General features: G+C 45.7%; 1 protein-coding gene and 3 non-coding genes across 8 annotated transcripts; all 4 read right to left on the bottom strand.

The window, feature by feature from the left end:
- Positions 1–194: 194 nt before the first annotated feature.
- acin1b (apoptotic chromatin condensation inducer 1b) lies at positions 195–27,246 on the bottom strand. Of its 5 annotated transcripts, none has more exons than XM_072718575.1 (19): positions 25,958–26,570; positions 24,541–24,560; positions 24,377–24,442; positions 23,999–24,122; positions 21,443–21,510; positions 19,335–21,191; positions 19,071–19,205; positions 18,427–18,503; positions 8,187–8,319; positions 4,315–4,360; positions 3,877–4,049; positions 3,587–3,757; positions 3,133–3,301; positions 2,332–2,477; positions 2,117–2,224; positions 1,803–1,910; positions 1,209–1,566; positions 1,025–1,129; positions 195–903 (listed from the first exon to the last, which is right to left on the bottom strand). In XM_072718575.1, the coding sequence occupies exons 1-19, from the start codon at positions 26,214–26,216 to the stop codon at positions 569–571; spliced, it is 4,458 nt and encodes a 1,485-aa protein (XP_072574676.1). In that variant the 5' UTR covers positions 26,217–26,570; the 3' UTR covers positions 195–568. The 5 variants fall into 5 exon arrangements, with proteins under 5 accessions (XP_072574676.1, XP_072574675.1, XP_072574677.1 ...); XM_072718574.1 differs by having other exon boundaries at positions 3,877–4,052; positions 25,958–26,569; XM_072718576.1 differs by having other exon boundaries at positions 3,877–4,052; positions 24,011–24,122; positions 25,958–26,569.
- LOC111837748 (small nucleolar RNA U6-53/MBII-28) lies at positions 18,911–19,020 on the bottom strand. The gene has a single exon (XR_002836729.1). It is a non-coding gene; the product is annotated as a small nucleolar RNA U6-53/MBII-28 (small nucleolar RNA).
- LOC111837747 (small nucleolar RNA U6-53/MBII-28) lies at positions 21,651–21,765 on the bottom strand. Its single transcript, XR_002836728.1, has one exon. It is a non-coding gene; the product is annotated as a small nucleolar RNA U6-53/MBII-28 (small nucleolar RNA).
- On the bottom strand, positions 24,619–24,733 carry LOC111837746 (small nucleolar RNA U6-53/MBII-28). Its single transcript, XR_002836727.1, has one exon. It is a non-coding gene; the product is annotated as a small nucleolar RNA U6-53/MBII-28 (small nucleolar RNA).
- Positions 27,247–27,452: the final 206 nt, after the last annotated feature.

The raw sequence follows: 27,452 nt of genomic DNA, 5'->3' as shown, positions 1-27,452 counted from the left end.
AGCACAAGTACGATCTTTGCCGCCTTAGTATAAACAAATTTTTTTTGCTGCTCTTGTATGGTGGGTTTGGTTCCTGGACGGCAGTGTATTGGGCACCATATGATAGGCTGCAGTGACAGTGCACAGGTTCTCTCTGGTTCAATATGACAATCCTGGTAAGTGATCACAAAAAAAGGCAACAAATCAGACTCATACACACTCAAATCTTTAATTCTTTGTACATTCAACACTTAGAGGAAAAATATCAAACTCAAATAAACTATTCATACTAAAATAATTAAAAAATATTAAAACAAATTTTCTAGGACTCCACCCTCAGTGACATGGGGGGGGGGCACTCATTACAGGTCCATTTCCCAAAAAGCATCTGTTTTACAATGCTCACGTTTTGAACATACTGTCAAGTGCATCCCTGCAACAGGTCTGAGAAACACAATGATGCCCTTCCCTCCTCAAAATGGAGGCAGGAGGGAGTGAGAGAAGACGGTGTCACAAAAAAAAAATGCTCATGATCACAGTCTGTCCTGTGGTCACCCTTCATGTCGGCTGACTTGGCATATCGCCTTGCTCACCGACGCCGATCCCTGGTGGGGGGGTTACTGCGGCTGCGTGAGCGCCGACCCCCTGCCAGGATCCCCGCACCACTGCCTCCCACTTTGGCCTCTGGCCCTCTGCTGCGGTGGCTGTCTCGCCGTTTGTCCCCCTCCCTGTCGCGACCCCGGTCCCTCTCCCTCTCACCCGCTGCCCCCGCCCCACTGCCAGGTGCCGCCCCTCCCTCTTTCTCCCTGGCCTTCACCCGCTCCTTGCGCTCCTCCTCCCGCTTCTTGTCTTCCTCCTCCAGCAGCTTCTTCCTTTGCTTCTCTCTCTCCTTCATGCGTTCCGCACGTTCTGCTTCTCTCTGTGCTGCCTGCGGGGCCGAGGGAGAGTGTCACCGATGAATCTCATTGGTTAAACACTGCGTCCACTGGCAGAGGCCATCCAGTGAGGTGCAGTAAACCCATACGTGCAAAGGCGCGGGAGCCACTTGCCTGTTCCTCAGTGAGCGGGAGCCAGTATATACAGGGAGCTGTTTTGGTTTTGCAGAAGAGATCATCTAGCAGCTTGGCTGGAGGCTCCTCAGGGGCTTTTTCTGTAACCATGTGGAGATAATCAGACCACCGACACCCCCCCAGTACCACAAAGCCAGGCAGTGCCGCAGTGCAGCTCACCCTTCTTATCGGTCTTCCTCTCCTTGCTCTTGGCTCTCTCTTTGCGCCTCCTCTCCCTGTCCCGTGAGCGGGAGCGCCTCGGCCCTCCTTCCCGCTCCTCTCTCGGCTTGCTGAACTCCCGAACCTTGTCGCGGTCCCACTCGCGCTCGGCTCGCGTTCTCTCCCGCCTCTCCATCTCGCGCTCGCGCTCTGCCCACTGATCACGCACCACGGCGGCACCCCGGTCACGCTGCCGCTCAGGCACCAGGGGGGGCAGCGTCCCGGGCCGGGCCACGGGCACCGGGGGGGCAACAGGAGGAACCCCGCGATCCTCCTCAGCACTGCGCTCCACTGTCAAGAGGCCCCTGTGAAAGTCCAGCTGGGGGAGGAAGGCAATGACGACAAGGGCACTCAGTCTGCCTCAGGGATTTTGCAAAAGAAAAACTCAGCTCCAAAGACCACAGGCTTAAGTATCCGCTTCCCAGCTTTTATTTTTACCAGAGATCGTTTGACATTTCTGAGAAATGTCAGGCGAGAGGAAATCAGAGCTGTGAGACACTGAAGGATGGTGGATGGATGGAAAAATAAAATAATCATGAGAAACACAAGCCTCACCTCGTCCTGCTCAGCGAAGTCCACACTCAGGAACTTGGGGTTGCTCTGGGGCCACTTAACTCCATGCAGGGCCGTGCGAGTGGCGGCCGCCGCCTCTGTGCTGGGGTACTGCGAACAGGGAGAACACCCACTATTCTCTCGGACTTCTCTTTCTCCCCTATTAAAAGCTGTTACATTAGTATGCAAAAGCTGATCTCTTTGCCACACAGAAAATCGATGGAAGCATTTCCCCAAGCATGCCACCGACTGAATAATGTCCAGCAGCACACTAATGAAACATGAATTATGGTGCAGGAAAACGGCAAGAGACTCACTGTCACATAGCAGTGGGACTTGATCTTGTCTATCCAGAAGCCCTCCTCCACCACACTGCCAGTTCGGTTTAGCAGCTCTTTCAGCTGTCCCAGGGTGAAAGGTCGTACCTGTGCAACAGAGGTCAGGGTTCACAACAGCACCAGATGTAAACAGTTCTGCAAGGTGATTGTGGGCTGGTAGTGGGCAGGCCAGCAACGAAGCAAATCATCCTCACCAAGTTACAGATATGGACAATGTTTGTGATTTTGCCACGGGGCGGCGAGGGCTGCTTGGTGGTTCGGACTGGATCGTCGATGGTGATGGACACCCCAGACTTTTGCTGGCTAATCGAGCGACGCACCAACGAGTCGCTGGGAATCACTGTAAAAACATCAGTGGTGGGAAAATGAGAACAGCATCCACATGCTCAATAGGCCTAATACAAAGTCCACAGCAGGCACAGAAATCCCACCAGCTCGGTGGGGCTGAATTTCCAGTTGCCCTTTGAGTATGTATGCATAAGAAAACCTATTTTCTGAATGGCTTGATCTATCACCATCTATAGTACACCAACATATTGTTAGTATTCAACTTTTTCAGCACTTTTACATCAATGAATTCCACAATATATAGACGCTCCTCTACTTATGAATGAGTTACGTTCGTAACTTGAAACATTCATAAGTCGTTATTCAACATCATTTTAAGGGTATACGCAAGTACAAAGAACTAGGATGCTGGGAGTTCGCACGCTATGCTGTTGCGTGCCGGCCAGAAGTCGTACTAGGCGGAATTGGCGGACAGGAAAAAAAATTTGATTTTGCGGACAGGAAACAGGAGCCCAAGGAACACAATCTGGACTTACAGTCCTCTTCGGTGGTACATCTGAAAGTTCGTAAGTAGAGGAGCGTCTGTGTTTTAATGAAAACCAAATTGGCAGAAAGACAGGTAACTAAGTATGGTGTCTACAGGTATCTGGCTTAAGATGGTCCAAGTGGGTATGGAATTAATAAAACCAAACAAAACTGAAAACCACCTTTCTTTAAGTCAGCCTCCCGAACACTAGGTGCTTGTGTTTCCATGGAAACCTCTGAGGAGCCATCTTTGCCCTCTTCAACGACTGTCCTAGCACTTTCTGACCGCTCATCTTCCTCTTCCTCCTCCTGATCCTTCTGTCCATTCTCCTGGTTCTCAGCTGGTACCACCTGAAAGTGGAAATTGTAGGTCGTTTACAGATGACCCATGAATATTATCACCACTGAACGGCCCACAGCCAACAGTGACTGACTGCAATTACTATTTTTGCAAGGCATCATCCAGCAAAGGTAAGATGCAAGTCAGGTGAGATGTTCACAAAACAAATGTGAATCAGTCAGTAAATCTGAAAGCTGTGGGAGTTTCAACTGCATCATAGATCTGTAACATATCTGAAAGGCATGAGACATACAGTACATATAATCTGAAGGACCAAGGTGTACCAAGCAACATACCTGTGTTACAGTGCGGCGTATCTTAAGACCTTTATCCAGACCTTGGTCTCCCTGGTCACCCCGCTCCACACCCTCCTCATCTCCTGACAAGTGGCCTTCATCGGGGTGCAGTTCCACTATTGCCTCCTGGCTTCCTGCACCCGTGGCTGGCTTGATGTCTGGGATCAGTGACTGGGGTAGAGAATGCTGATTAGCAGAATCATCTTTAACGCTAAATATAAAAGTGAGCAGTGATTTAATATCGCATGCTTGCCCTGATGTATTAGAGCACCAATGTGGAAGCCATGTACCTTTAGGGAGTCAGTGGTGATGCTGATCGATGGCTTCTTGGCTGTCACTGCAGTACTAGATCCCCATCTCCTCTTTCTGGCTGCTGGACCACCAGACTCTGGCTCTAGAGGACCCCCCGGAGAGGGCAGTGTGGGGGTGGTCCCCCCGACACTGGCCACGGAGGGCTTACTAGCTGCTGAGAGACAAAGATGGATAAGCATAGACATTTTCCAGCTTCTAGCTTTATCAGAACAAGCAAACCACATATGGCAAGAGAGGGGACATAAACAAGCAGAAGCCAAGGAATTCTTTTAGAACATTAAAGCATGAACATTGACATCTTCAACAGGAAGTACAGAAAGCAGAGGAACTTGCAGGCTCAGCTGAAACAATCTCCATTTGTTCTGTTTACTATACGGAGACTAAGACGAGTGTGACGAGCTGGCAGGCATACTCACTGTTCAATGAAATCTTGCGGGCAGTAAATGCTTTTGGTGTGGTACTCTGAAACAAAGAACAGATAAAACAAAAAGACCCCGGAGTGGGGGGAGAAATGAGAGCGAGAACAACAGGGAGGAACCGGGCAAATGGACAAAGACGGTGAGAGAGAAAGAGCGTACAGCTATCAATAAATGCGCAGAGAGAAGGGGCACTGGGGTGGGGGCTGAATCAGAGCTGCAGTGATTCCAGGCACACGTTCCTCCCAGGCAAACACTCCATGTTTCTCAGCCTGCTGTCAACAAAATATAAGCCTCTGCGCTGCCTCAACATGTGCATCTACAGCTGAGTGACGGCACATAATCACCGCGAGTATGCAAATATTCCTGCTCGGGTCGTGTTCACAGAGCACGTCCGACATTAAATGAGACATGAATATGGGCATTTACAGTGCAAAATAACCAGCATTTTAAATGTGCATTAAGCCCCTGTCTTCTCTTTCAAAAACAGCAAAAGCTAAAGTGTCAGGATTATGTAAAACGGTGCAGCACGACTAATGTGTGAGTGAATCTACAGCGTAATGTTGGATGTCTGTAGTGTGAGTTTTCAGAATCTCATAAACCCTACAAGAAGTGGTCAACTGGAGAGTGATATATCAAAACACCTGGGAGGAAGGATGAGGCACTAGAACAACTGTCGCTCTGGTGACAAGCATCAGACAGCGGGTACTGCAGTTCAAATTCAAGAAATGATTCAATGAGGTACCCAGGTCACCAGACTCTGCTGAGGTTACGAGCAGGTCCACATAAAACATAGAAATCAATGTGGAGTTTATCAATATGCACTTATAGTTAAATTAAAACTGCAGTAACCATAATTTTTATACTATCCGTTATGTTTAACATATTGCAGTTCCCTTTATTTTTGTAGCAAAGGTCTTTATCAATTAAGTATATATTTTAAAAGGCAAACAGTAAAAGGAGATAAAATGACAAAGTTATTTCCTGATACCATTGACACCTGATCCTCACTTGCTTGGCTATGGCCCAATCGCATGGCTGTGTGTACTGTATCTAGCCAACAAGCGTCCAATCAGAGGTAGTTGAGGAGTGAGGGCAGGACTCTGAGTATGCTGACAGGCCGTCTGACAGGAACTGCTCTTTTGTTTTTGAGGGGTTGGAATGTTCACAATTAACTGGCTTTTGTAAATATCTTCTCATTTTGCAAGCAACAGGCAAGTCTTATTTGAGGAAGAGGTGGTGTTAAAACGTTCTGCACCCACCCAAACCCCAATATGGGCACGTGTCAGTCTTTACTGTCCCTTTGACTTCATATGCGCTGCAGTTACATGAGATCAGTCTGATGAACTGGGCTGTGTTCAAACAGGCCCATGCTGTGGCGCACTGTGCCCTGTCCCAATTCCTTCATCATCACCCGGTCAGTCTTTCGTTCTCAGAGAAGACTGCACCCTTGCCTCCACATTCCTCACACACTGGCACTTTTGTCGCAGCAGGTTTACAAGCTGTTAGTGGGATCCAGTGCAACTGAAAGCCCAGTTTTAGAAAAGGTCAGGCTGTGGATATGAAAAAAATCCAAACAAAAAATTACTCCATGATAACCATGATTAGCAGGCAGATGGACCATTCAGAAAGTCGCCCGTTTGTAAAAAGCTGTGAGGCCCGGGGTTGGGGCCACTCTGAAGCTTCTGAAGAGGGAAAACAACAAACGGGAGTACAGAGGGAATGTCCTGGTAGATTACCTTCTATCTGGACAACGTGGATAGACAGGAAAAAGTCCATCTGTACACTTGAAGAGATCATACTTTAGCCACACGGCCCAATGAATTCTTCAGTTTATTTGTTGTGGCTGAGGATATACTCAAATTCTTCTTTCCCTTGCTATTCCAGTACAAGGAAGGCGACACTTTCCTCACACCTCAGGTCCATCAGCAGTATTCCATTATGCCAGTTTTTCTGGTTACCAGTCCAGTATGAGCCAAACCTCCAGCTGGATTGGTCAGGGTATTGCTTTGGTCTCTCACTGCACTGAGCCAACAGTAGTCCAACAAGTACTGACAGTTGTAATCCAGTGATAGTGGAGATAATTGTTCAAATGCCGCAGCCAGTTCAGCTGAAGAGCTACGCTCCAGAGCTACAGAAGCCCACACACAGTCGGGCAGAATTTCCCAGAACATTTTCTTGTAAAGACCCCAAAAACTGAGCTAAAACAAATTAGCTTCACATTAATTCCTTTAGAAACTGATGGAATTCGACGGGGTTAGTGCTGCTTGGTAACCCTTTCAGTCCAGAGATGTCAACTGTCCAAACTGCGATGGAAAAGTCCATTTGTAAATCCCTGGCATGGCAGAAACCATGGCATACACTTTCCAAAATATAGCAAAAGCCAGGTGCTGCTGGAATGATCAGATGTGTGGGGCTCTGGTCCAGGAGAGGCAAATGCACAGTTCACATGACACTCAGCAAAGGCTGATGCTGCTGCCCCACAAGTGCTTTCCTGCAGTGTGCAGAGAGCAGGATTTCTTGCATGCCATGCAAGAGGCTGCACTGGGAAGGCCCCCCTCGACAACAGGCAGCACTTCCCTTTCACAGGAGTCCAGCTGCCAGCTCCTGCTCGCTCGCTGTGCAGCGTGGGCTCAGCCCAGATGAGTTCCGGCAGCCTCCCTCGGCCGTGGTGCTTGGGACCTTGCAGATAAACTCAGTGCAGACTCAGGGGCCTAGATCAGGTACAGCCAAGTCGCTTGGGTATAGCGGAACAGGTGTAGTAGGTGAAGTAGCAGAGGTAGTGCGCAGGTACCAATTGGGGCAATGGAAGAGGCATGAGCACCTTACAACAAAGCAATCAATGGGGTTTTAAACATCAGCCACAGGAAAAAAATAGTACAGATTTAGAGTCCTACGGAATAACCCCATCATGACTAAAACAGCTTTCAGGCCTAACTTCACATTTCTTAAGTTACACACACTCTCTAGCATATATACTCTTTTACAGGATGGGTCACAAAACACAAATCAGGGCCACGCCACCCCCCACCCACTGCTCCTCTCCCATGAGGCATCCATCTGAGCTAAGGAAGGGCAGACTTAAAATGGCATCAGAGATTTGAATGCATTAGCAATCACAGCTGAAGTTATCTCCCCACCCCACTTTACTAAGGCCAGCAGAGACAAGGCAACATCTGACACAACACTGCAGCTAATCTGGATTGTTTTTGTGAATATCGTCAATGAATTCTGCCCACCTTGTGAAATCCCTCACTATCTATATAGTCATACAGAATATTAAAAATTAGAGAACTCTGCTTCTGCCTAACAGCCGAATGTGTAGGTTTTTGTTGGTGTGTGGGAGGCCTCCTGGTTATGCAAGACAAGAAAAAGTTGTAAATTTAACAGAGAAAGAAAAAAAGGAAAAGGTGGTGAATATGAAAGAAAGACAAAGGCTGCATGGAAGAGATGGAACAAATGTTTCCCTTTTGCCGAATGGCTTATAGTTCAGCACAGTTATCCTCCCATTAAATATTGCTAAAGCAATAAAATGAAAAACATTGTGGCTACATGTTCTGCCAAACTGTGTGGTTCCTATTAAGGTTTCAATTCAAAGGCCACAAAAAATTATTTTAACTGTCTGCCTTTCTATGGAGCTTTGTGTACAATTTCCCTCGCTTCTCCAAACACATGCAAGCACACAGCCCCGGACATAGTAACTTTTGGCCACACCTAATACCACTTCAACCACTGGAGGCCTTGTATGACTGCAGTGTCACAGTTCTGTCTGTTGCAGATAGATTCAAAGCTCTTCTGGAGGACCCATTATACACAGCTGGATATTCAAACCGAACTCAGCCACATGCTTGCCTGCCTCTCCACAGCCTTACCTCCTCTGAGCGGCTCTCTGCGGCCCCATGGCCATCTGAGCGAGGCTGCACCCCTGCACCCTCAGACTCCAAGGGTGCCTCCACCTGCACTGCAGTGTCAGCTGGCTCTGACATGGCAGCCTGCTTCAACTCCCTGGCAGGAGGACACAGAGAAAGCAGGAGATTGCAGACGGCGAGTACAAATGATTACAGTTTGAGCAAACAAAGAACCAATGCACAGGAGGCGGCGGCATGGGCAGGAAGGAAGAGCCATCCATCCATCTGTCCATCAATTGCTTATCCAGTACAGGGTCAAGGGAGGGCGACAAGACTGTCACAGGCAGGACAAAGTGCAATGCTGAGGTAGACCCTGGACAGGATGCACACACACTGCAATTTGCCTAACTGCATGTTTTATAAACGCAGGTGGGGCCAACACAGGAAGATCATGTGAAGCTGCAATACTACCCACTAAGCGACCATGCCAGCCCAGAAGGATACAGCATAACATGTATACACACACTGATATTCTTTTCTTACACTGTCCAACACGTCGACAAACCAATGCTTAGGTCACAGAAAAATGTTTGCTATTTACTATAAGAGCATTGGGGCACACATATGCAAGTATACAGAGTACAAGGACAGTAAAGGGAACAGGGACGACCCGGCAGCTGAGACTGAGTGTGTGTGTAAACCAAGATCCAGAAAGGCAAAGACACACAGAAAAGAAAAACAAAAAAGAATGGAACCAGAGAGCAGAGGAAGAGAGCAACTCAGACCAGGGATCTGGGTCATTCCACCTCAACACACTATAAATAACCATATCAGCCAGCCAACCGGCACCAGACTTACACTATGTATACACATGCTTTAAGCGAGCTATACAACCATGGAAAAGGCCTGGGAACGGAGACCACCACTCACCAATCAAAGGTCCATCTTCTGTTTAACAGGACTAGTCACACACACAATACTCAGAATTTCAAAATCAGGCTTCTCACTGCTGCAAACAAATCAATTAACCTAGCACTGGAACTGAAACTTTGGAAATCGATGCAACCTAACAAGAAGCCCAGCAATTTTGTTTGGTCTCTCATACAGCGATCATACTCCCTGGCCCTGGGGGTGGAGGGTGTAGCAAAGATGAGAGGATCAGGCTGGGTCTGTGAGCCAAGGAAAAAAACAAACTGTCCATCTCAGGGGATTAATTACAGAAAAGGGAGGCAAGATGAGCCATTTCAGGGAGTCTCCTGTAAATGATACTTCCCCTTCCATTGTGTCAAAGCAAGAACAACATCCATGAGCAACTGGAAACTACTATACACTAGATGCATGGTCTATGGTGTTAATACACAACCATGGATAGAAATAAACATCTATGCCGTGCAGAATCCCGATACAAATGTTATGCATTTATAAGTAATGTTTCCCGGCATCTTTCAGCCATTATGGCCAGAAAAAAAGGTGGTGGGGGGGGGGAGGGGAGTAAGATATCTCCTTCACATGGTGCACAATAAGACAGAGGTGGCCATGTCACTGGAGACAGGACTAAAGAACTTCAAGAGAACACAAACCCATATCAATCAAACAAAGGCTGGGCCCCCTTAAATGCTGGGATTAAGGACTCTGCTTCTTAAAACAAAACCAGATGCACACAAGTGCTAAACATATCGAAATATTTTGATTTCAGCCAAAGTTAAGTGTTAGTTAAATTTGGTTGCATGGGGAATCTTGACAATCTGAAAGAAGACACCGGCTGCACAGTGCTCACTTTGCCTGGTCTGATAAAATCTGGAACCATGGCACAACACCATGAATGTGGCCAAATAAATTATTTTTCTGAAGAAATTTTGCAAATTATTTCCTGAAAATCCTTAAGTAGAAAACAATATTAAATATTTGCAGTTCAAATTGCTGTTTACACCCAAAACTGAAAGAAAATGTAAGCAGTGCACAGCCCAGACCACTGGTAACACCCTTATTTCCACAGCTCTCCGATGCTATAAAGTGCCATAAGACTGAAAGGACTGGAATGTCAAGCCTTGGGTGTCACACCAGCACACCACCACCCGGAACAGAAAACTCTCATACTCCCCAGCTATGAAAAGTGGTTCAGCTCGACTTGCTCACTTTTCCGATCGCTGAAACGTGAAATTTAGGAGAGGATTCTGAAGAACAGTTCTCTACAAATCTCTCTCACAGGAATTTAGTGCTAAAAGACTAGGATTTTCCATTAGCAAGTCTTATATTTCACTTGCACGGGGAATACAATGCTGAAGAAACAAACTAGCAGTTTTAAGAGCAAAGACAATGAAGAGTGGCATGATACTGACTAAAAAGACTACAGCACTGGCCAAGGGCCATTAAAACATACTTCCAGGTTTCAGATTACTCAGAATGCACACTTAGCATTAATTTAGCGACAACAGCCTGTTGTTCATAGCCATGCGTTAATAGTATTTTAATAGTTCTTTCAGATCCATTATCGTCAGCGGAAAATATCCCAGTAATCATTGCTGGAAATGCGTACATAATTGAAAATATAAAATTAATGCTACAACACCACGTCGCACTGAAGCAGCACAGCAAGAACACGCATCTCACGGCCTTCCGCGGGGCACAGACACCAGCAGTTCTCAAGGAATACCGGTGACCCCCCTTCCAGGCATCTCCCCTTCCCCCAACCCCCCCCGCCCAAACCCATACGTTCTCTCACACACACATAAATGCGCCACGTTACCGGCGACAAAAATAAATCCGTCAGAAAATAAAGTACACGGGACGGCTGCGACAAAAGGACGTTCAAACCAGAAAAAGTAGAGAACTGCAGGTAGCCACGGACGAAGGGAGACGTCGTTTGTGCGCTGTATCTCCCTCACCTCCTACCTCGCCAGCTTACCCGTTTTTGTTGCTTTCAGACAGCATATTATCTGGCCCAAACTCTAAACCGTAACGTACGGCCAGAATCTGCGCCTCCAGCTAAAGCGACTGCGGTTCTGCTCGAGAATAATTACTCCTGTTTGGGTAGCGGGATTGTAGGCTGCGCTGGTATCAGTGCGAGCGAACACGCACGACGGCCATATTGGATAAAGCTAGAGAAGGTCTGAGGAAAAGGAGAGCAAGAGGGCGAGGACCCCATCTCCTCTCAGCCACACCGGCAATGAGGCCGGCCTCACAGAACGCCTGACGATAAATACCACCGCGGAACTAATACGCACCGCGTTACTATCACTCTACTATACGTGTTTATTAACTAAAAGCGGAATTTTAAAATGAGATCGAAAATATGCCACGTGACCAGAAAAACTTATCCATAGTGAAGAAACGCACATCACGGGTAAAACAGCTGCACAGCAAATGTGTATCGAGCACACCACCTTAGACAGTACATCCATTACGTCCAAATATAGGAAAGATTTATTTTAAAAATTTCGTTATGACGACAGTTTCTAGGTTTAAAGTAACCAGATTAATGTCGGATATAAAATAATTCCCTTTTCCATATTTGTCCCCTTGTATTAAGGCTTCTTGAAGAAGCCCATGTTCATTACATCAGGACAGAGTGATTTAAGAAAATGTGTCCGCTTTTCATTTCCATTTATTTTCCGAATGCTTAAATTAATTCACGTGAACTCGTGAAACGGAGCAATTCATTTTCACACTGATGCATTGAAGTCTCCTCCCCCCGAGAGTAAGTTTCTCTATCGATTAATTTTATCCTTACGTGTAACGATGAGGTATATTCTCGAAAAACTGAGGAAAACACCGAAATGGTTTATGACGTTAAAAATTGCACCCAAAATAATCCTAATGTGTTTCGATTGATCACTCAGAGGGGTCCATTGCTCGTGCAATTATTCGTTAGTAGATGGGATTAGTTGTAACTGTCAGTTCCTAGAAGTCAGGGCCCGTACTCACATCTTAAAGCTAAAAGTAGCTCCCAACCTTGCAATTTAGGAGAAACTGTTAAAAATAATGGGCGTGTCAATCCTAAATGTTGGACTCCAAATTTTTGACTAATTTACAAAATACCTTAGCGCTAAAACTAGCACCTAAATCTGGGAGAACTAAAAAGTAGTCGGGAGGACCGATGCACAAAGTCGCAAAATGGCTGCTGTCAATCCACGTCGCAATGTCAAGGAAATATTAAACAAATGCTGAATTACTTAAAGGATATCGCCTCAGTCGGGAGGGAGTAATTACTGTTATGGAGCTTGTGAGGGATGTAATTACTATCTCCAACAAACCGAAAAAAAACAGTCATATACAGTACAAAACACTAATAGTGATAACAAATTTTCTTCTTTTTGTGTTTCAGGTAGATCACAATCTAATTGAAATTTTTATGTTTATTACATGAGTATAATGTAATAAAAAGAATGTCGCTATATACTGGATTTTATTGACTAGTACAAAATACAGTACAGCTGTTTCGAAAGTTTTCCAAATTACTTAACTGTGCATAATTCAAATACGCTATACTACAATACATGAAATATATCTGAATATAGTTTCGCTGCCATCTCTCGTTGGCTCAGTTTTGGCAGTTTCTCATAAGCTTTGATTAGTGCAGGGGTCTCCAACTCTGGTCCTGGAGAGCTACCGTCCAGTAGGTTTTCTATCATACCTGGCTTCCGATGAGCCACATCTGTTCTCAGGTAAATAACAGGAACAGGTGTGGCTCATCAGAAGCCAAGTGGGACAGAAAACCGACTTGATAGTAGCTCTCCAGGACCAGAGTTGGAGACCCCTGGATTAGTGTATTTGTCATTGAGAGAAAATGACCATTTTCCCCGTCATATGTTCTATGCACGCAGTATTAGCCTCAGTTAGCTAACCAGAAGCAGACGAGTTACCTGCAAGGCAAAGTAGAGCGATCAAAGTTTATACACACACAGAGGAATGAGGAATGATTCTGTCCCAAGCTTTTTGACACATATAAGCAGTTGATCTCCAGTAGCATGATCACTATAAGTGTTTTCCACTGCAGTTGTGTTTATGGGATGTTGCGTGTACATTTTCACCAGCACATACTGGCCTCTCATCAACCAATCCCCGTGATTATTGCAGGCAAGCTCGTGCATGTCAAAGCAACAGTCTTGGCTTAGGAGTTGACTATTTTCCTAACTACAAGTTTCTCTCAGCCACTCCGTGAATAGGTTTTAGGAAAAAAAAACTCGGTTAAAAACTTTTAGTATGATTTAAGAGTTAGTGGTAAGATGAACATGAAAACGGGCCTTGACCCACAAGTACAACTAAGGATGCATCGATACCATTGTTTTCAGTACGTGTACCCAGGCTTGCTTTCTGGTACTCACCAATGTCGATACCAGATTTAGGGTTGTGTAATGTCTAAAAAACAATATGCAATATTTTAATTCAAATGTATCAAGAAAAAAAACGACGAGGCTGAAATCCCACCCCACATGGCTTAATTTATTTATTCACATGTTGTGGGGAGTATAAAACCATCTATGTTGTTCACAAGCTTTTACTGTGTACCACAATTCCGTTACGATATTACGAGAATATTGGATAAGAGCTTCTGTTATTTTCACTGCACTATGGTTATTTTCTCTCTCCACACCTATAGTGTTTAATGCATGATAACTTGTTGCAGTGCTGCTGGACGTAATTTTGTCGTACTCTTTCTTGATTAGTTTTCACATGTTTAATTACTTATGTTTTAACTTCTTTCATACCTCATCTTGATATTTTAGCAGAGCAGTTTTAGTCCGCTACGGTTTGGTTTTTTGGTTTTAAGTACTTTCACATTGCAGACATTTTGTGGCTCCAATTTTTTGCCCGTAATGATATCGCCGATACGTCATAGGTATATGGCACATTGTGACAAGGATGAGTATGAGTAAGTGAGCACTGTATCAGACCCAATACCTATACTAGTATTCCTATCGATGCACCCGTAGTTATACTACATAAAACCAGCATAAGGTAACTTAAATCCAGTCTCCCACAACAGCACCTACTGGTGCTTTTCCACTGCTAGAAAGACCCGCGCATTGGTGGCTTTCCATTGCAAAGAACCGATTTGTAACCATGCTGATAGCTTGACCAAACCGAGCTGGTTGCGTCACCACCATATGATTGGTCAAAAAGCAGAGATATTTGTGTTCTGTGCATGGATTATCTTAAGGAAAAAAACATTCTATATATTATTCAATATAAGTGTGGTACATTGCGATATACCGGGGCATTCCGTTAACTCGTAATTTGACCATTTCCAATGCAAATTTACACAAGCGAATGATAATTCGCTAGCGATTGACGCTAACATGGTGATTCTCACAGAAAATTAAGTCATGATGAAAAGAAATCATGATGTACAACTTATGAGCTGGAAATAAGTCTCTCATCAGTTTTATGCCACTGTCGGTCTCCAAACCTGATAACGCCTTTACCGACCCTTCTGAAATGCAGAATCCAAGCCAGCTGGAACCGCACGGTAACAAGTCTCTTTGCAGTACGGCTGGGTTATTGTATGCCAGTGGAAAAACGCCATAAAACAATCACAGTAGCATTAGTTTTCTGTGACGTTTATGCGTATTAAAATACATTTTCAGTGAATCATCGATAGCTGGAATGAATGCCCTGCTTTATCGAAAAGGACTGATTTTTGGTTGTCTTGCAAATCAGGAAGTAACAAACCACAAAGCATGTTTATTTTAAAGAAATAAATAAAAAAAAATACAGATTCATATCTATAACTCTCAGCAGGCCTACCCCTATAAGAAATGCACTATTCTTGAAGGGCTGCCATTATATCATGTGGGGAAAATTTCTCGCAGTTTCTTCATTCCAAGAAAAGGATACCCACTCATGTAGTCTGCTTTTTAAAATATTGTAATGTCCGCTTTTGTATGAAAATCAGAATACGCATGGGAAACGGTGTACTTACCACCAATGGAAGCTAAAGTGAATTTCACATAGTAGCATCAGCCACTTCATTAGCAATATTGTAGCCTAGCACCATAAGTCACAACAGTAATCAATACTCAAAGTCCCTAAAATGTACCTGTAATTCAAAAACAGATCTGATAGAAGAAGCTGGAAAAACCTGGACATCCCCCATCCATCCCCTTTTATTAAAAGGTCGTATGGGGGATCTTTTAATCACAACTCTTATAAAACGTAAAATATCCCAACATGCTGGAACAATCTGCATTTAATAGGGAGCTGCAAATACACTGAACATATATCTTTAGTATTCTTTTCCTCCTCTTCATTCAATATCTTGTCACCAGAAGCACGACTTGGTGCACAGGTATGGCCATGACATTAGGAGTGTGATACTCCATGGCCATTAGTTTGCAGACGGCTTCTCAAATGGTACAGCTCCCTAACTATTAACTATCCATCCATGCATCTTCACACCACTCTTCCTGGTGAGGGTCACGACGACAGCACTCTGAGCTAGACTTCTTTCCACGGCCCCAGATTCTAGCTCCTCCTGGAGATCTTCAGACATTTCCAAGGCCACCGAAAGATAAAATTCCTCCGCTATTTCCTGGGCCTACCACAGGGACTCTACCCAGTGGGATGTGATTGCAACAGACCCCTTCGGAGCCACCCATGTGCCATCTTTAGGAAATGCCCAAATGACTGCAGCTGACTCCTCCTGAACTGAAGGGGCAGTGTCTCTATTTCAAGGTCCCTCCAGGTCTCCAAAATCCTCACTGTTACTCACAATGAGCCTGGCAACCCTGGCAAGTAACCTTATTTTGGCTGCTTATAGTCATGACCTTGTTCTTTCAGTCAGTACCCACAGCCCAAGACTAAAGGTGAAAATAAGGACATAAAATTGCTGGTAAACTGTGAGCCTTGTCTGATGATTTGCTCCCACTTTGCTGCCATGGACCTAAGCGGCCCGAAAAAATTAGCATCATTGTATGTGTGTCATGTTCCCTCAAGATCCCCAGGCATTTAGACCCCACCACTAAGGACAGACTCTCCTCTTTGAAATAAATTGCAAACTTATTGTGCTGGAGGGCTTTATGTAAAAATGCCAAAACAAAAAATGCCAGCCTGAAGATTAAGTGTCAAAAGAAGGTCTCAGGTTTTACTGTTGTAAAGAGGGGAAAGATTAGTTTGTGTCTGATGTTTTAAGATCAACAATGTATCCTGTTTGAAGACAAGCGTATATAGAAGGTTCTTGCAGGTTTCAGTAAGTTAAATTTAAGACCTTTTTAAAACCTTTTAAAACCATTATGAGTAAAATTTAAGACCAACACGATGCATTACTAGAAACATTCGAATGATACAAGAAATTCTCATATATTTTATGTCACTCATATCCTTAGCCCAACATCCACATGTCATATGTGTTTACAAAGTGCGTTTTAATAAGTTCACATGTGTTTAAAGCATGTGGGAGGGGTATTTTAAGGCTTAAACTATAAAAAACTTTATGTATACGGTCTTTCTATATCGCAGATTTTCACCTATCGCTGATGGGTCTGGAACGTAAGTTCCCTGATAGGCAGGGGATCCAGACCCATCAGCCATAGGTGAAAATCTGCGATATAGAAAGACCGTATACATAAAATTTTTCATAGTTTAAGCCTTAAAGTATATAGTGATCCCCCGCCTATCGCGGAAGTTACATTCCAGACCCATCAGCGATAATGAAAACAACTGGAAACAGCTGATAAACACGGGGAATCCACACGGGGTTAATGAGGGGGCGTGGCACACGGGAGGAGCGGACGAGCGGGGCAGGACATACTGCACTTTTAATCAGATTTTTTAGATTTTCTAAGCAATTTTTATTCAAATAAGTTTTTTCCCCATCTCTATTTTGCTTTTTTTGTCTTGGTTTAACTTTTTAAAATCTTGTTTTTATAAAGCACATTAAATAACCCCTGTGTATGATAATAAAAACTTGCCTTGCCCTACCATAAGGAGACCGAGAAACGTTCTCCTCAAGACCACATGAACAACTAAAAACTATATGCTGGAAACTAAGACATTCACAAGGTAACTCCATGAAAATCTCTGTAAAAGTAGAAATGTGTCTATTTTATGATAAGATAACATGAGCCAACTGGCTAGTAGTTGCCTTTTAACTGAAAAAATTCACTCCAGTCAGAGAAAAAAGTTAGTAATGCACTACATCAAAACATTTACATTGCAATAATGTATGGCATGAAATAAACTTGTAACTATATCATTCAGTAATACAAATAATAAAACAACATACCATTCACATTGGCCTCAAGAACTAAGTTAGCGCTTGATTCCCCTGCACTTCCTGTTGTGGCTGAGCGTGCACCTGACGTCAGTGGCTGAACGTGCACGTTCTGCAGCCAGACCCTTCTCAAACTGCCTAGCTGCAGTGATTACGCAATGGGATTTGTAGTTTTATTACCACGCAGACACCGGTGCAGACCAGAAAACACAACCAATGGATTAGTTTTACAGCATTTTACTGTCATTTTCTGCGGACAACACTTTTTGGGAATGAACGGAGGTAAGAATTTTAAGACTTGGATAAATTAAATTTAAGACCTAGGATGAAAATCTGGGCATTTTTAAGACATTTTAAGGCCTTAAATTGAACTTTCTGAATTTTAGACTTAAGACTCCGCGGGAACCCTGTATATAATTCTACCCGCATATGTATGTCTTTGCGTATGCTGGAGGCTAATCGAGCGCCTCCAAGGAAAAGCTTAAAACACTGACACATCTATGCAAGCATTCACCACCCAGATGCAGGATGAAAACCAAACCCGTGTAACTAGTACCTGTAGGTTCCTTCACTTCATGAGGCGAGACGAGTAAACAATTAACTGGAGAGCTTAGCTTGTGCATCTCAGACTATTTAAAGGGTGAGTTTTGGCGCAGTTTCCATCACTAGGGTCACTGGTCAAATACTGGAGGAAAAATGTGCTTCAAGAAACATTTGAAAACACTTGGGGGGGGAAAAAAAACAAACAGTAGCTGGAGTCATCTCATAGCCCAGCTGGCAGCTGCCAGTATGGAGATGTTCCAGAGGCAGGGGGAGCTTCAACTAATCCAGCTCTGCTAGGGGCACACCTGCAATTTCTTTTTGATGGTGCCCAGCACAGTAATACCAATTAAGTGTATGAACTAGAAATATGGATGAGTACAACTGCTATCTTGTCCTCATCTGCTATTTATAAGTGTAAGAGCATTAAGCTTATTTAGCAGCTTAAGATAACGATTTTCGGAAGTAACAATGAGTGGATCAAGTGCTTTGTTTAAGTGTGTTCAAACTGACCTGGTTGGAATACAGCTCTTTCCATCTGGTCCTTTACGCTCCACTTTACTCCTCTTTTCATCTCCAAGGCATGTCTTCTGTTAAACACACAAAACAGAAACCGTACAAGGAAACGCAGTGAGTTACAGTACTAATGATGGTCCACGTTTTTGCTCCCTCCCAGCTCCCCGCCAGACAGTCCACGTTTTTGCTCCCTCCCAGCTCCCCGCCAGACAGTCCACGTTTTTGCTCCCTCCCAGCTCCCCGCCAGACAGTCCACGTTTTTTTCAAAAACGTAGACTGTCTTGGTGGTCCCTGAGGATCAGGTTTAGAAATACTGGTCTAAGCATGTACTACTAAATAGACTTTTAACAATGTGAATTTATTCTTCAGTTTTGATCCATGACCCATATACTATCTACTTCCAGTACTGATGGGCAGCTATCACACCCATCCCCCCACACCAAAAGAGGTCTTCACAGTCCTCCAGTCAGGGGTGGCTGGTTCTCCTCAGAGCACACTGCACCAGTGTGAGAAACGTTCAACACACTTACACCCAAACAGACACAGTCTACCTGGTGTATCAGTATTAGCATGGCAGACTCATCACTGGAGGACAGACAGGAAGAAACAGGGCTGGACAGAGGAGGCCAAGTCCATCTTACCTTGCGTTGTTGCACACCTCCAGCATCACGCTCTTCCAACTGCTCCCCTCTTCTCTTGCGGCAAGGATTTCTGGGAGTGGCTGTGGAGCCTTCAGCTTGGGAGTCTGCCTTAGAGTCTTGCTTGGCTCCGTCATGCTAAGGGTAAGATGGAGTGGAGGGTTAACCATCACTGCACAGAGAGAACCCTTTTGCAGGGGATATGTTAGCTGGTGTGTCCGCACCTCAACACCACAGTATCAGGTATACTGACTGTCAATCACTCACCTTCTTGTCACCGGATCTGGAGCTGGATTGGTCTCTTGATGAAGCAGAGGACCCCGAGGAATGTGAGGAAGAAGATTCGGAATCCGAGTCAGAGGATGAGGAGTCACTAGAGGGGGAGGAGTGCCTGTCTCTTTCTGGCTCTGCATCGCCCTCCTCTGGTGGGGGTGAGGGGGGCAGCACAGGGCCCATGGGTGCTTCGACAGCAGCCCCCTTCCACATTTTGCCCTCCTCTACCACCTTGGCTGTCCTGGTATCTGCTTGCCCAGCACTACTTCCTGGCCCCTTCTCCCTGTCAGTGGTCTCGCTCTGTGAACAGACAGCTGGTGCTTCTGCTGACTGGGGTTTTAAGATAGCCCCTGCCTCACCAGAAGGACTTATGGATCCGTCATGGGTGCCATCTTTATCTTGGTCAGCGGCAGGAGGGGAGGGCAGTTGCTGGGCCGGCTGCTGCTCCGGAGGCTCATCCGAAGATGTGCGAGGCTGCCTGGCAGAGGGCGCCGCAGAAGCAGGCATACACGACACTGGCACGCTTCGCAGAAAACGGAGCTTCTTGGAGGGGGGCTGTGTGGGCAGGGCCGAGGTCGGCTGACTCTCCAGAGGCTCAGCGGGTTTCCCAGGTGCAGAGGGCTCTCCTAAGTGCTCTTGCTTAGGTTCTCCCTTTCCCTCCCCCTCAGGCTTTCCCCGTTTCACTGCCACTACATCCTTCCCAAAGTCCTCCGTGGGTCTGGATGGCTCTCCTCCATCACTTTGTCTATCACCAGTGGTCTTAATGTCGGCTGCTTCAGCAGGTGGGAACAGCGATTCTCCAATCGCTACAACCTGGGCAGGTGAGCCAACAGAACTGGGCTCCAAAGCGGTCGCGCCATTCCCACTTTGAAGCACAGGGTCTCCTGTAGGGGGCAGCAGAGGTAGACCTGCATTGGTGCTGTGGCTGTCGGCACACACGGTAGTTGGTGAGGCAGCAGCCGCAGAGGTGGGTACAGAGCCCTGCCCTTCAGCTTCTGAGTGGCTTTGACCTCGCGTCCCAGCAAAAGCTCCCTCGGACTCCATTTTGCGGGCCAGCAGGGTGAGTGGGCCGGGTCGGCACTGGTGGGGGGACTCTGGACTGCTGGGGGGAGAGCTGCTGGAGCCGGAGCTGCTGTCCTGGTGCTGCAGGGCAGAGGGTGGGGCTGCCATCGCCTCTGCCGCCCCCCCACCTTCAGGCTCATTGGGGGGGCTCTGCTTGGGGGTGTCTGGCAGAGGGAAAGAGAGCTCCGGAGGTGGGGAGGGAGGTGGGGTGGGCTGGCGGAGCTGCAGCGGGGGTTGGTGGGGCGGTTGTGGTGGGGGGATGTGCTGTGGTGGCTGCTGCTTGCGCCGGGACCTTTCCCGCTGGGGAGGCAGGCTGCTGGGGGCCGGGCTCTGCTTGGGACCACGCCTTGCAGCCCCGACGCCCCACTCCTCATCGGCATCACTCTTCTCATCATCCTCACTATCATCCTGGTTAAGAGTGGAGCGTCCGAGCTGTGGCGTGGACGCGGAGGCGGCGCTGGCCAGGCCCTCCCGCTCAGGCTCCCCGACGACGCGCACAGACAGCGAGGCAACGGCGCGAGATGGCCCGTCGCGGCTCAGCCGGGCACTGGAGGAGCGCCGGGCCCTGCCCCCAGCCTCAAGGGCTTCCTGGGAGCCGAAGGCAGAAGGGGCTTCCGTCTGTTTAGCCTGAGCCGGCTGGATCAGCGAGCGACGGGTACTGGGACGCGGGAGCACAGCCGGGGGCATGGCACCTTCCACCTCCTCTCTGCCTTGGACAGGGGTTGGCTCCAGTTCACCTCCCCCTCCGTCCTCCTCCTGGCTGAACAGGGCACCCGACGGCAAGGAGGGCTGTCAAACCAGAGGAAACAGGAGTGAGGTCCTGCAGCACATTAAATCTGACGCTCAGCGGGTCACATTTATGTGACTAAAGAAATCAAGTTTCACTGGATAATAAAGTGACTGGCAGATGTTATACTTGCCATCCTAATTTCAAGTCAGTCAAGAACAAATCAACAAAGCAGCACAATTAATGATATCATTTCAAAGGGACACTGGTAATGCTGTGATTGGCTGGAGCTTTTCTTCACAAGGTGGCTCACCTCCACCGAACAGGAAGTGAGGTTGCTCTCCTCTTGATCCTCCTTTGGAGCTGCTTGACTGTCCGTCTCTGCAGGAGGGTGAAAGGTCAGAGGATGCAGAAGATATGACCTTAAGATGACCTATGACCAACTACAAAAACAGGGCATATGCGCCGAGTCTGACTGGGTCGATAACCAAAGGCTTGATTAATGGAAGCATGTTGGATGTTCTCCTCAGAGCACACTGCACCAGTGTGAGAAGGCAACTTCAACTCACTTACACCCAGACAGACACATAGTCCATCTGGTGCATCGGTATTAGCATGGCAGACTCATCACTGGAGAAAATTCTCTTTACTAATTGAATCTCCCTCTATAACTATCCATCCATCCATTTTCCAACCCGCTTATCCGACTGGGTCGCGGGGGGTCCGGAGCCTATCCCGGAAGCAACGGGCACGAGGCAGGGAACAACCCAGGACAGGGGGCCAGCCTATCGCAGGGCACACTCACACACCATTCACTCACACATTCACACCTATGGGCAATTTAGGAACTCCAATCAGCCTCAGCATGTCTTTGGACTGTGGGGGGAAACCGGAGTATCCGGAGGAAACCCCACGACGACACGGGGAGAACATGCAAACTCCACACACACGACCCAGGCGGAGACTCGAACCCGGGTCCCAGAGGCCCTCTATAACTAAAGGTGACCAATATCAAAAACCACACATACCATCTCCTAAAACACGGCTGCCCAACACAGAAAACCAGGTCCTTCTGCAGAATCTCAGTATGAGAGCCAGCTATGCTTAGATGCTACTGAAGGGCCTGATTATCTGTATACGGTGTGTTAAATTAGGGCTGCAGGGTGGTAGATCTCCAGAAGCAGGGCTGGGAAGCCCTGTTCTAAAATATTAAGGCTATTCTAATCATTCTAAGCTTGTGAAAACAATGAAATGTATTCATTTATTCATGTATTCAGCTATACAACATAGAATACAACAATTTATATACAGACGCTCCTCTACTTACGAACCTTCAACTTACGAACTTTGACATACAATCGAAAAGGATTGTAAGTCCAAAACGAAATCCTTCGGCTCCCACTTCCTGTCCGCAACATTATTTTTTTTTTCTGAGCGCCAATTCCGCCTAGTATGATTTCTGGCTGCTACTCCCATCACGCAGTAGCATAGCGTACGTACTTCCAGCATCCTAGTTCTTTGTACTTGCATATATTATTAAAATGATGTTGAATAACAACTTATGAACATTTCAAGTTACGAACGGCTGTTCAGAATATAACTCATTCACAAGTAGAGGAGCGTCTGTAATACCTTAAAGACAGCCATGCTGTTTAGCACCCAAATAATTTTGCTAATAAATCGTATATTATAGGGGATGACCCTATGGCTAGACACAAGAGTACAAGAACCAATAAGCAAAACAGCAAGCAATGCGGCAGAGACCAGCAACAACAGAAAGGGTGCTTTTCCACTGCACTAGTTATGGTACTTTTGGTACTTGAGAAAAGTACCTAAAGTATGGTATTCATGGTGTTGGTTTTGCACTGGTGTAAAGACTGGTACCAGCACTGAACATCACAACACAAGGTAAGAATTTTGTACTGAATTTGAAAAATGGCTAGTATATTACAGGACTGGATGATGAGCGATATTAATACCAACATTGCATGTTATGCACATGCAATTCTTATACACCACAAGAAACGCGATAGCTAGGTTAAGATCTGGCTCTTTTATGCCTTCATACTGTATGGGCATTATAAACATTTTTACTCTTCCATAGAAGAAAAGGGAGAGAGGGAAAAAAACTTAGTTATACACTTATTGTAGTTTTAGTGATTATTCCTTTTCAAGATTATCTAGCATGTTTCAAAAATAAATTTTAAAGTTTAGCTCCGCTACTTTTGCATAAATACTGCATGCATTCTCTGAGAATCATGATCAGTTTAATCCTTGCCATTTAAATCACTCCTAAACGGCTTTCTGAGAAATTTATTTTGAACTTATTTTTTTGCTTTTAAAATAACACAAATTATGACAAAATCATGATATTTGGAAATTGCAGCTATAGCATGTTATACAAAATATTTTTTATTTCTTGTCATGCCATCCCGATCTTCTTGTATGTGTTCTTCCAAACGGATCACAATTAAAACTTGGGTCTCTTCATTTGTCCACACTACTATTACTTTTTTTTTCTTAGTTTATCATTGCCTTCTGAGTTCATAACTATTTTCAAGACAGTGGTTTTATTGTGTTTCAGAGGCAGGCTATTTGCATAACCAATCGACAAAGAAAGCGCGTGCAAGTCCTACCCCAAAGTACGAAAAATGTACCCCAGTTAGTTTGATACTTTTAGTACTGGTTTTCAAGCAAAAGTCAATGGAAAAGTACCAAAAGTTCCTTAATGAAAGTACCGTGCCAAATGTACGGTACCTGGCTCAGTGGAAAAGCGCCCAAAGTGGATTAGCACAGCAGGCAGCGCAGATACAAAGGAGGCAACAAGACGATGGGTAGGAGCACCGTAAATAGGAGAAAAGGGGCGTACTTGGCTTCTCACCGTTGGCTTCGGCCGCCTCCCTGGCCTCCCGCTCCAGTCGTTGCCTGAGAAGCTCCTGTTGTTTGGCCAGGTACTGCTTTATGAAGCTGTTCTGGCTCATCTCTTCCCCGATCTGTGACACATATGGTGTGTGAAGCAACAAAGAACTATAAATCTTAGGCTTCTGCTTCATAGCAAAGCAAACCTGCTTCTGAATCAGTAGCCAAAACTTGAGGTGCAAGATCAGAATAATCACAAGCATAACTCACATGGATAACTGCCTTTATATACAAGTAGCTCATAAGTTGAAGGTAAGTTCATATAATGGGTAGAAAAAAAATATGCATGGTTTGCATAAGCAAAACCAATACACAGTGGGGATCTCACCTGAGAATTGGGCTGCAGCCCAATGTGAGGGGTAGAGGTTCTCTGCAAATTCTCCAGCATGAGAGCCTGAAACAAGAAAGATTAGCAGATTAGCCTAAGACACATACCCCCACCAAGATCCAGACACGCACATCTTACAAATGCAACATGTCCACATGGCTTACCATGAACCGTGCGATGCACACTGCCAGGGCCATGTGGAATACAAAGCAAAAGCAGGTATGGTGTACTGTATCTTAGGTTCTCCTCAGAGCACACTGCACCAGTGTGAGAAGGCAAGTTCAACTCACTTACACCCAGACAGACACACGGTCCATCTGGTGTATCGGTATTAGCATGGCAGACTCATCACTGGAGAAGATTCTCTTTACAGACTTGACCTTCCTCTGTACATAAAGGTGACCAATATCAACTAATCACCACAAATATTAAGACAATTCTAAGGTTTCTAAGATCACTGAAATGGATTAATTTAAAAGCTGTGGATTCACCCACCACGTCCACAAGCCTTCTGTCAACACACAGAAATTCCAATACCAACAAAATAAAAGGAATTCTATCGTTACTGCGGTAAAACTCATTGTAATCAACAAATCACTTATTACCCCTTCCAATCGCATTAAAGCGTTACAATGTATTGTATGAATCAGGCAAGTTCAAAGTACAGACGCTCCTCTACTTACGGAGTTACTTCCAAACGGCCGTTAGTAACTTAAAATGTAGTTATTCAGCATCATTTTAAGGGTATACATAAATACAAAGAACTAAGGCTGGGAGCACACATACTACGTTGTATGGTGTGAGTAGCAGTCAGAAGTCGTACTAAGCAGAATTAGCGCGCAGACAAAAAATTGATGTTGCGGACAGGAAACGGGAGCCCAAACAAACACAGTTTGGACTTACAGTCCTCTTCGTTCGTATGTCTGAAAGTCTGTAAACTGAAAGTTCGTAAGTAGAGGAGCGTCTGTAAATGACTCAGCTTCTTAAAAAATGCAAAAACTTTAGTGGCAACAATTACATCACACCAGAAAACTGATCATAAAGTGTCTCTGCTTTCCAAACTTTTAATTGACAGCATTTTACCAAGTTTAAAAGTCAAAGAATATACGTAGTAGAGATAATCTACATTAAAATTTTTCTCTGTTATTCTCATTCTGTACAAAAATAAAAATTAAATATCCCTTTGTGTCAACAGGCATGTAAGCTTCAAACAATGTATGTGTGCATGTTCCCTCTCATAAGTAACAAGGGAAAACAAATTAGTTGGGAAGTTGAGCAAATCTTAAATTCCTTGTTTCTCCAATAAGACAAAAGAATTAAAAAATAATAGCATTCTTAAACAGTACATTCAGTCCTTTCTCTGAAAAGAAAATTTATTCCTGCCTCAGAATGAGACAAACTGGGCTACAACCGAAGCTGCTGACTGAACACAAGAGAAATGAGTGTGTCATTCAGTTAATCATATTTCAATTTTATATGTTGGGTGAAGGCTAATCACTGGCTCTCCTGTCCAGTAACAGAGGTCTTTTCAACCACAGATACAAATGCTATTCATTATGGTTTTTTTTTTTTTTAACGTACGAGCCAAGATTCTCGTCTGGGACGGGGATGGACAGTCCGCGGGAGCCGTCGTCAGCCGATCAAACCTTATTCGACTAATACTATCTTTGAAGAGAAAAACGTGCATCTGCGCATCGGTTTTATGGATCAGCAGTTCTGTTTTAGGAATAGGCTGTTCTCTAAAGGGTATGAGCGATCGAAATCTACCAGAAGACCTTCCCAACCACATAAGTGCCAAAACTTGCACTGGAAACGCGACTAGTTTACGCAGAGTTAGCATTATGTTTTAACATATTTGTAAACAAACTACCCATTACACGCGCGCTAACGCATTAAACCAACGTAGCCAGCTAAACAAACGAACCACAGGCTGACAATTTAATAGTAATTTGAAGTGAATACTACTATAAGTTTATGCCGAAACTACGCCCCGTGAATCATTTACGCAGTTAACTACCCAACCGTCAAATACAATCTACGAGAAAGCGACTACTTATAATCGGTTTACATTAGCAAGTACGACAACTAACGGATTACAAATAACAGCAACAGCCCAGGGGCTACATATTACGAGCTATTTTACTAGCTACTCGTAGACTATGTTATCGCTTTTGATTACGGAACAGGTGGTTACTCAGTTCGGGGGCTAACTAGCATAGCATTTACTCCGCGGGCGCGCGCGGCGCAGTATTGAATCCCCCGCTTTCAAAGCGGGCGGTTGCACTGCGTGTCCGAGCTGGAACAGCCAGGCGCGCAGCCGACTAGCCTGCACCCCCCCTCCCCTCCGCGCGCACAAGCACACAAAGCGCGGGCCCGGCGACTACTCCGAAACTAATGGAGACCGACTCGCATAAACACACAGAGCTTCAGGCCTTGCTATCGGTCAGTCTGACACACCTCATGTCCAAAACACGGGGAAAGCGCGGCGAAGACAGCTCCAAAAAGTCCTGCACGAAGCACACCGCGCTGCGACTCGCCAGCCGCGCCGCTCTCCACGAACAAGCCGAGATACCGTCGCCGTTTCCGAGCCTCCGACACTCCGTCCATCGCTCGACACTCGGTTTCACCGCCAACTAAAGTCGAACAGCTTATTCGAAGCGCTGAAACTCCGGCAAACTCACCCCTTTGAGTCGCTTGATGAGTGCATTTTTCTGCCCGCTTTTAGAAAGACCCCGATTCTCCAAGGCGGTTTTTAAATCTGCCACCCGGAGCGAATGAAGCGGCTTCCCGTCCAGCGTAACGTCTTCAAGCTCCGCCATTTTGCTTCCCCCTCGCTCTCCAGCTCCAACTCGGGCGCCGCAGCGCCTTCCCCCGCTACGTCACGGCCAGGCGATCTCCGGAAGGGGAGGGGAGCGCGCGCCAAGCCGAGTTTGACGCGATTGCTGTCACTCACAGTAAAGCACAGATAATGTAAAGCACAGATAATTGCCCCGAGTAGATTAGCTAAACTTGCTTAGGCATCCGAGCTTTACTTGTATCAGTTTTCTTCACGTTTTAAACCAACGCCCAACACATA

Source organism: Paramormyrops kingsleyae, chromosome 12 (assembly GCF_048594095.1).
Source record: "Paramormyrops kingsleyae isolate MSU_618 chromosome 12, PKINGS_0.4, whole genome shotgun sequence".
NCBI lineage: Eukaryota > Metazoa > Chordata > Actinopteri > Osteoglossiformes > Mormyridae > Paramormyrops > Paramormyrops kingsleyae.
Note: the sequence above shows the minus strand (reverse complement) of the source record. Positions and strands in the feature narration are given on the sequence as shown.